Source organism: Morone saxatilis, unplaced genomic scaffold, assembly GCF_004916995.1.
Source record: "Morone saxatilis isolate NCDOM2014 unplaced genomic scaffold, NCSU_SB_2.0 Contig18, whole genome shotgun sequence".
Classification (NCBI taxonomy): Eukaryota; Metazoa; Chordata; class Actinopteri; family Moronidae; genus Morone; species Morone saxatilis.
The window spans coordinates 22,259,467-22,269,317 of record NW_023339740.1 but is presented as its reverse complement, the minus strand read 5'-3'; the positions used below and the strand labels follow the sequence as shown (position 1 = coordinate 22,269,317).

The window sequence follows — 9,851 nt, the reverse complement described above, 5'->3', positions numbered from 1 at the left end:
CTGCCTTAAGCCACTAGTTCAAATAATGATAAGTGATATCCATTGCAGATTCAGACCATCTGGAAGATGGAGAAGTGCATATAAGACAGATGGGGATTCGCATGGTTACGATCAATGGTCAAGCCTTGCAGCTCCAAACTGCATTGAAATTCTAAGATGTGTTGGGCATTGACATGGGAAAAATAACCCTATTCTATTATTATATATTATTATACAATCCAAGCAACCATCTAAGAGAAGACCAATTACAATTGTACATAAGCAAACTAAGCAGTGTTTGCTTACTAAGTGTTTTAAAAGTGCATAATAATATTTTTGCATTAACAGAGAAACTGTTGATGCAATCAAGATGTTTAAAATACGTAAAGCTAAGGATGAGGAGCCAACTGCTCCGGGGCAGGGTAAGTAACTAGAGTTTGAATACCAGCTTTCAACTGTAAATTACTGCCAAACAATAAAATATGTGATCAATATTAAATTACTTTTCCAAGACATAATATAGAGTTAGATTTTATCAAAGCTGCCAAGTTCTTCATTCACATTTTTTATTAATGCAATTTATCTCATTTAATAACAGTGAAAATTAGAAAAAAGTCAAAGGTTCCCGGAGTTATGATTACCCAGTATGTGGAAGAACTACCTGAAGGAATGAGCACACCAGATTTCACTCGAAAACCCATTGCTCTAACTATTCAAGAAGGTAAGGTAACATACAACCCCCTCCCATTACATGTGCAACCTTTATTTGAATTTTTATAACATAATAACATAATGGTACATTCTTGTTAACATTTCTATAGGAAAATCGGCTATCTTCAGAGCAGTAATTACTGGCAAACCAACACCAACTGTGACCTGGATAAGAAATGATGGGGAAATTGATGAAGAAAGGTACAAAATTGTCCATGAAACAAGTTCTGGTGAATACCAACTACAGGTAGGAACACTGACCACGTCGGAAATTATCCTGGTTTGGCTAAAACACTGAAAATCATGTATTGATTGATAGATACCTGATGTATCGGTGGATCAAGCCGACACCTACAAGTGCTATGCCAGAAATGAATACGGAAAAGCGATTGTAACTGCTGCGCTTAATGTTATTGAGGGTCAGTTATTTACTTTTATTCCATTATACAAAAAATCTAAATTACATCATTATTAACATAAATTACACCGGCCTCACTTCACTCTAATTTCTTTCATTTTAGTTGGTTATAAAAAGAGCAGAGCCATGCAACAATCAAGAACAGGTACATAGCCTATATCTAAACCATAATAATGCAATGTTAGTCATTCATTGAAAGACTATTGTAACCATGCTGCTGCTTTTGTTGTAGCTGTCCGAGAGACACCTGAAGACTTCAAAAAGGCCTTAAAAAATAAGTAAGTAGTATGTTTTTTTCTTTCCTTCCCATGTATGATTATTATCTTAAAGTGTTTGATAATATGTATTTTTTTTTCTTTTTTAGGGTTGAGATTGAGCCAAAAGAAGACAAAAAAAAAGAAATTGATGACAAGTTTTGGGAACTGTTGTTGAGTGCAGACAAGAAAGATTACGAGTCCATCTGTGCTCAGTATGGTGTCACTGATTTTCGTGGGATGCTGAAGAAACTAAATGAGAAGAAGGTAGAAAGGGAGCAAGAGCAAGAAAGGGTATGTTTCATCTTCATCTAAATGTAAATACTGAATAAAGCACCTACACAGCCTAACATTTAAAAAAGATGAATAATTGCTATAATATAAGAAATACAAACATTCTCACAGTGTCAAACCCTTTTTTCCTAATTCCAATTGCTACAGGTTGTTGAGAGACTATGCAACCTAAAGCCCATTGAAATGAAAGGTGACGGTGGTGCAGAGTTTGAACTTGAAATGTCACTTAGAGACCCTACCAGCAAAATCTTCTTATTCAAGGTGAGATGTTTAATTTCAAATATTTACTTTTTTTCTTAAAGGTGAATGAATTAAATGGAAACACTAAAAGTCATATTAGATATTACTCTGCAACACATACACATTCACATGCTCCAACATTCATGACTGCCTACGTTTACACAGGATGGAGTTATGATTCCTTTTGAAGCCGACACAGATGTAAAACATGGACTGAAGCAAGTGGGAAAGAAGTTTGTGTTTAGCATCAATGGTGTTGACCCTGAGGACGCAGGTTTATACCAAGTGGAGGTCGATGGAGTTAAGATCTTCTCTACTGACCTCAAACGTAAGATGATGTACAAAATTAACATGTGCACTAGGGATGTCATGAGAAACGATACTTGGGTACCAGATTGATGCCAAAGTTCTGAAAACTTGACTGTACTCAGTTTTCTCAATACCGTAGGTATCAGGGCAGCATATACTATACGCCTATAAATATTCATGTCTGCCGTTAGGAAGGAAGCCATAGGAAGAATTGCAGCTGTACAGGTGATTTTACTTTATTTTCAAGAACAGTTCAGCCGCCACTAACTTCCTCTCCACTTTTTTCTTAATTAATCTTATCGGTGCAAAAAATTTACAGACAAGGAAAATAAACACATGGCAGAAGTTCATACAGTTCATTTAGGTAACTCAAGCAAAGGCTGCACCAAAGCAACAAACACTATAGAACACTGTTAAAGGAAGAGAAAACTCCCTCCAGACAGCAACAAGGCCAAAAAAGATTACAGAGAGTTTGTAAGGCTATTTTATAGCCTACTTTGTTGTTTAGTAAAGTTTAAAAAAAACATTAACAGCTTGGATGCAAGCAATTTCTTACTTAAAGCAATGCAGAGCTATTTACCTGTATTATCTAGGAAAATGCTACTGCTAAGTGCTAAGTATCCAGACTCTGTATCAGATACTCAATATTAAATGGAGATTATGGGCAAACAAATTTGATTGGGACATTTTTACCGTGGTATCGAAATGGTATAAAAGTAATTTCACTGGTATTGCTATAGAGACATCCCTAATGTGCAGAATATCATACAACAGTCCAAAAGAGTTACAATTGCTACGTACATACAAGATACTATGTTATGCTATAATTTTGTGTTTTGTCTAGTTCCCCCTGTAGACTTCTTGGTCAAGATTCAAGATGTGAAAGCAGAGGAAAGAGAGGATGCTGTGTTTGAGTGTCTCGTCTCACAACCCCTGAAAAAGATAACTTGGAAGGGAAAGAATGTTAACCTGGAGCAAGGGGAAAAATTTGACATCACTGTATCAGAAGACATGCTGATTCACACATTGGTGGTGAAGGATTGCAAACTATTGGACAAAGGAATTTATGCAGCTGTGGCTGGAATGACATCATGCAGTGCCTGGCTTATAGTGGAAGGTAATGTTTACATATTTTAAATTGCGTTTTTTCAGAGTGTTGAACACAAGTTTCTGAAATACTAAAAAATGTCTTATAAAGCATTAAATATGTCCTGGTGTTTTTTTCATTAGCTGACAGTGATCCAAACTCAGCCGGAAAGAAGAAAGCCCGCAAAACAACCAGAGCAGGTGGTGGTGGAGAAGATCTTTTGAAGATTGCTCAGGAGCAACAGGCTAAGATACAGAAAGAGAGAGATGAGTTGATTGCAAAGGTAAGGGCAGAGGCGGAAGCAGCAGCTGCAGCAGCAGCCGCCGAAGCAGCTGCAAAGGCAGAAGCCGAAGCTAAAGCAAAAGCAGAAGCAGAAGCCAAAGCCAAAGCTAAAGCTAAAGAAAAGCCAAAGGCAAAGGCAAAGGTAAAGAAGGAGGCAAAGGTAGAAGCGGGAGAAGGTGCTGTTGTAGAGGAGGAACAGGAAGAAGATGATGATGTACAGGAAGAAGTGTCTGAAACAACTGAATCTACATCATCAGAACCCAAGCAGGAGGGTGCTGCCCAAGCTGCTGATACAGAAGAAGAGGACGTTGTTCAAGAGAAAAGAAAGCGAGTGAGAACAGGCCCACTTGTCCCTGATACAGTCATTGGTAAGATGCATCAGAACATAGTACTGCTATGTTTTTCACATATTCCTGTTTCTAGTTAACAGTACGGTTGTATTTCCTTTAGACCCAGGAGTATACTTTACCAGTGCAATGTCAGATGTAACTGCCATCATTGGTACTGATGCAGAACTGGTCTGCACGCTGAGCAGTGAGGACTGTGAGGGAGTCTGGTACAAAGATGGGAAAGAGGTGAGGAATATAAGAGATGATTAAGTAATAGCTTTTGTCTTTAACCTTCTGAGAGTCAAATGTGTTTATGTCTATGTATGTGTGCATTTCAGATAACAGCTACAGATGACATCTGTATTGTTAAAGATGGGACCTATCGCAAACTAATTATCAAAAACTGCAAAGAAGATGATGCTGGAAAGTATCGATGTGAAGCTGATGGGCGTAAAACAGAAGCTGTGCTAAATGTTGAAGGTACTGTACTCAATATACAAATCAATTTGAGGTACCCGAACTCAAGCAAAAAAGGCAGCCTCTGTCAAAAGTTGTGAAAAAAAAATTCTGCTCAGCTATAATAGTCTCAGTTTAAAAAGATCTGTGTTTTTACTCCTAGATCCTCCAAGACTGAACACCGATGACCTTGCTGAGTTCATAAAACCTGTTATAATCAAATCTGGCAAAGATGCAGCTTTCAGGCTGACCTTTGTTGGCCGGGAACCCATGAAGATCCAGTGGTACAATGAGGGCGAAGAGCTGCTGGAGGACACCCATATCAAGATCGAGAAGTCTACCTCACACAGCCGCCTGCTGCTAACCAAGTGCCATCGCAAAGTCTCAGGAGAAATTAAAATTAGGATTAAAAATGAATGCGGAACAACTGAGGCCATTTCACAGCTCGTTGTCTTAGGTGAGGTTTGTATGCTAAATGTTAAGAACTGCATGTTCTTGATTTGTACAAAAGTTATATATGCCGCATAAGACATGGATATGAGTGTTAAGGATGATCTGATTAGGGTTTATGAAGCCCATCACGATCACTAAATGCAGTCTTGGCCAATACAGATCACCGACCAACCATATTTCTCTATCTCTATGTGTTGTTCCTTTGCTGGTCAGCAGTAAGTTTTATAATGTTTCCAAAGAAAACACAACACATTTTTTTTTTTTCAAAACGACATTTTGAATGTTTTCACCCACAATTCCGTTTTCACAACAGCAGGTGAGGCGCCCATTAACTTGGAGGCTTGTTAATGACTGAATAACTGTCCTCTGGGATAAAATAAATGTGTCAACTGATCGACTCTTCTGATCGGGGTTTATAGAAATCGCCAGTCAAACTAATTAGAGCGAACACTGGCCAGTTAAATCGGTGACCAATCAATCAGAGCACCCTTGATGAGTGTGTTTTTTATTCTTTTATCTTACTACAGATAAACCAACACCACCCCTAGGCCCTGTGGATATCATTGAAAGTTCAGCAAATTGCATTGAGTTCAAATGGAAGCCTCCCAAGGACAATGGAGGTTCCCCTATCACAGACTACATCCTGGAGCGCCAGCAAATTGGCCGAAACAGCTGGAAGAAGCTAGGCAAGATTGGCCCAGAGCCAAAATACAAGGATGTTGATGTGGACCATGGCAGAAAGTACTGCTACCACATCAGAGTGGAAACTGATCAAGGCATCAGTGAAATGATAGAGACCGATGACATTCAGGCTGGGACAAAGGGTAAGCCTTCATACAAGCACATCGATATTTATTATTTATTTAGTCTCAAATACAGTGTGAGCCAGTTAAAAAGTTTTTATTTTATTTTATCATTCTTTCAGCATACCCTGGACCTCCTTCAACCCCCAAAATTGTTAGTGCTTTCAAGGACTGTATCAATCTTGCTTGGTCTGCACCAACTAATACTGGAGGAACCAACCTTTTTGGATACAATGTAGAGAAACGCAAACATGGCAGTAACCTGTGGAGCTTTGTCAACCCACTGGATCAGCCCATTAAAGGTAAAACCATTTTAGAACTACTGACCATGTAGAAAATGTAATGTATTTGTTTACAGTTTCAATACAGATGCAACATCGTCAAGTGAAATGCCCTTTCTTCCTTAAACTACAAAAGTAAACAATATTTTTTTTTATGTTTTATAGTCATAACTATTGTTTGACATGCCAACAGAGAAAACGTATGCAGTGAAGGATGTTGTTGAAGGCTTTGAGTATGAGTTCCGTGTATCAGCTATCAACATTTCTGGGGCTGGCGAGCCAAGTACACCTTCTGAATTTGTGATTGCAAGAGATCCAAAGAGTGAGTAACAAGTCAATACAAGCTATTATCATCTCAATGCTTAACTGCTCACATTTCAATGCTTCAATGCTTTTAACACTTTCAGAGCCTCCTGGTAAAGTTATTGACCTGAAGGTGACAGATTCCACATACAGCACCTTATCGCTGGGCTGGAGCAAACCCATAGAGGAGGAAGGGGTTCAAGATGAGTCCAAAGGATACTTTGTGGAGATCAGACCAGCAGAAAACCCAGAATGGGGTCGCTGTAACTCCAGTTCAATCATTATGAATTCCTATACTATTATGGGTCTGAAGTCTATGGCCATGTACTGGGTAAGAGTTATAGCCACCAATGAGGGCGGAGACGGTGAGCCTCGTGAGTTGGATAACTACATCATTGCAATGCCTCCTCCAGGTGAGTCAGGGGAAACCGTGAACTCGTAGTTGACAGATTTCACCTTCATTTAAATATTTTTTTCTCATTAATTGTCTCTTTCAATGCTGTCACAGTGAGACCTCAATTCACTGACAGAAAAATTAAGAACTTCATCGTAATGAAAGCTGGAAACTCTGCTCGTATAAACTTCAACTTTCAGGTGAGTATAATATTCATACAAAAACTTCATCAATAAAAGAAACTGAACCATTACTGAATGACTTACATGGCAGATTAGAATCTACAAAAATATATAAACCCACATCTTACTCCTGTATCTCCTGTTTTTGACAGGCCTCCCCAATACCAAATATTAAATGGCTCAAAGATGGTCATGCTGTAGCCAAGCATGTGACAGTGAGCAACACAGACACATCATCGCAGCTAATGATCCCCTCTTCAGAGCGCCATGACACTGGGATCTACACAATCATTGTCAAGAACCTTGTTGGACAGGAGACCTCTAGTGTTGAGATAAGAGTCACAGGTGAAAAACAAAATCTAATTTGTAACAAATAAGTTAAATGAGTACCAAAGGTTCATACATTTGCAATGTGATATGCATTCTCTTGTTCAGATTATTCTGAAGTTGATCTAGTTTTGTGAAAAAGCAAAAAATCATTGTCATATTCCAGAATTATGTATTAAAGCTTTTAAAATACTTTATCCTCTTTATGATACAAGGATTGCTAAGAAGTCAGCGCTAAATAAATAAAGCAAAAATGCCTACCATATATACAAAATCTTGTTTGCAAAACCATTCGCAGGAGTATGCACAATTTGGACTTGAGGGATGTGTGAGGAAAGTTTAAAGAGAGCAAAACTTAGTGTGCAGGCATTATCATCATCAAGACATCACATTAACACTAATAATCCTTTCATACCTGTTTGTAGATGACCCCAAGCCTCCAGGCCCTGTGGAGCTGGAGGAGAATGTGTTGGGAACAGTGACAGTCTGCTGGACTCCCTCTCCGGATGAGAAGAAAGATGACAGGCTGCACTACATGATTACCAAGCGTGATTCTGTTAAGCGTAGTTGGCAAACTGTGGCGGACCGTGTCTTCAATAATAAGTTCACTGTCGTCAATATCATGCCGGGAAGGCAGTATCAGTTCCGGGTCTATGCCAAGAATGACATGGGGATTTCCAAACCCTCAGATTCACCAACTTGGGAAGTGAAAAGAAGAAAAGGCAGGTTTAACAAAAGTGATTCAGCATGGAACTGAAACAATTAGTCCATTATTTAATATATTGAACAACTGAAAATTCAACAGGCAAAAATTTTGACAACTTAATAATCATTTTATCCATTTGTAAAGCAAAAATGTCAAACATTTGCTGGTTTGGATTTTCTGCATTTCTGTATTTAATAATGTTAAACTGAATGTATTTGGGTATTTAGGCTTTCAGTCAGTCAAACAAGACATGAATATGTCACCTTTGGTTCTCAAAACTTGGGATGGGTATTTTACAGTTGTTTTTCAGTTTTCATAGACTAAACCATTAACTCATTGAATGAACAAAAATATAATCGGATTAATCAACAATAAATAATTGTTAGGTGCAGCCCAAGTATAGTTTAAAAGGCATCAACCCAGGTGTAAATAGATCATGCAAACAATTAGACACATTTTTGTGGCAAAAATGTGCTGGTCCACCTAATAGTGAATGACATATCCCAGGGTGTGGACTGCTGGTCTGACGAATTAAGCAATTTAAACACATCACTTTGGGCTCTGAGAAACTGTAATGTGTTTTTGTTACTTTTGACATTACATAAACTAGACGATTAATTGAGAAAATAATTGGCAGATTAAAGCAACAATGAAAATAATCTTTAGTTGTAGCCCTACATATGTTAAAATAAAGGAATAGGAAGCATCTGAATAGATGAAAGTACTTAACAGGAGTGACAATTTTAAAGAATAATCACACAAATACCTCCCTACCAAATGAAAATGTAAGAATATCAACTGGCTAAATGCATATGGGTGGAGCATACCACACAGTAAACTGCAAGCTCAGTTATATAAAGATGACTACAGAGAATATAGAAATGAAAAGGGTATCTATCATTAAGTGTTACACCCTTTTAAGGTTTCTTTCATTTCCTTCCAGAAACATTTTCTTTGAACCTTCCTACCTCCAAGGACTGCAGCTTTGAGGCGCCTCCCTCATTCTCTGTTCCACTAAAGATGCACAACTGTCCAGAGAGCTATGAGTGCTACATGAGTTGTGCAGTGACAGGAAATCCAAAACCTCATGTTACCTGGTACAGAAATAACGTCAGCCTCAACAGCAACAGTAACTACTACATCACTAACACATGTGGGGTCTGCTCCATGGTGATTCTCAAAGTTGGGCCCAAGGATAGTGGGGATTACTCTGTCATTGCAGACAATTCTCTGGGCAGAGTGGAGTGTTCAACTAAACTTGTTGTTAAAGGTAAAAACCCATTCAAAATTATTTCTCACATCTTCTCTTAAATGTGACTCCTCTGACTATATGTTTAAACAACACCTTTCTTTCCCTCATTCTTCAGATTAAGATGATGCAGTGGGCCTAAACTCCTGAAGAGGAATAAAGTGTGAAGGATTTGCGAATTTAAAACAAGCTGTTTCTGTGTTTTCTTTTGTGAAATAATGTATTCATGTGTTTAAATAAACTGTAAAGAAGAAAATAATGGATGAAAGAGGGTAACTGAGGGTTTTCAAGCACCAATAACAAATGTGACAAATTTAAACTAGGTTCTGTGGTATTTGAGCGCAAATTCTACTCAATTTATCTACTGGATGCAAAGAGCACTTTGACAAGGGATATCTGAGATTCAACATTAATTATATCCTAATCTTGCGCCCAAGCTATTTTCCCCTGAGCTGTGATCATAGTTAATTTCCTCTGCTGTTTTCTAAATAAGACGGAAGTTATCTAAAACTACCTGATGGAATATCTTTGACTATAACTATGAGTATGTTTTAGTGTTTGATTTATTAATCATTATGCAAAAATATAAATAAATCCCACCTGTCCAACAGCGTACAGCGTCTTATTTGCCCATGTTTAACCTAAATTTCAGCATGAGCTTATTACTTGATGTGCAAAAAGACTCTGCAAGCACTCTAGTGGCTCTGTGAGGCTGTACTTAGGCACTGCTGTGCTTAGATAAATTCTAAAGTCAGCATGATAACACTGAAAAGGTTAATATGCAGATGTTAAGA

The 9,851-nt window shown here is 38.0% G+C and overlaps 1 protein-coding gene across 1 annotated transcript; it reads left to right on the top strand.

The window, feature by feature from the left end:
- Positions 1 to 226: 226 nt before the first annotated feature.
- On the top strand, positions 227 to 9,601 carry LOC118327713 (immunoglobulin-like and fibronectin type III domain-containing protein 1). Its single transcript, XM_035661133.1, has 23 exons — positions 227 to 401; positions 578 to 700; positions 801 to 937; positions 1,010 to 1,109; positions 1,212 to 1,253; positions 1,341 to 1,386; positions 1,473 to 1,656; positions 1,804 to 1,917; positions 2,062 to 2,224; positions 3,050 to 3,322; positions 3,436 to 3,942; positions 4,025 to 4,149; positions 4,242 to 4,383; positions 4,523 to 4,816; positions 5,340 to 5,636; positions 5,738 to 5,917; positions 6,090 to 6,218; positions 6,304 to 6,612; positions 6,708 to 6,793; positions 6,928 to 7,120; positions 7,528 to 7,824; positions 8,752 to 9,078; positions 9,176 to 9,601. The coding sequence occupies exons 1-23, from the start codon at positions 350 to 352 to the stop codon at positions 9,178 to 9,180; spliced, it is 4,125 nt and encodes a 1,374-aa protein (XP_035517026.1). The 5' UTR covers positions 227 to 349; the 3' UTR covers positions 9,181 to 9,601.
- The last annotated feature ends 250 nt before the right edge of the window (positions 9,602 to 9,851 follow it).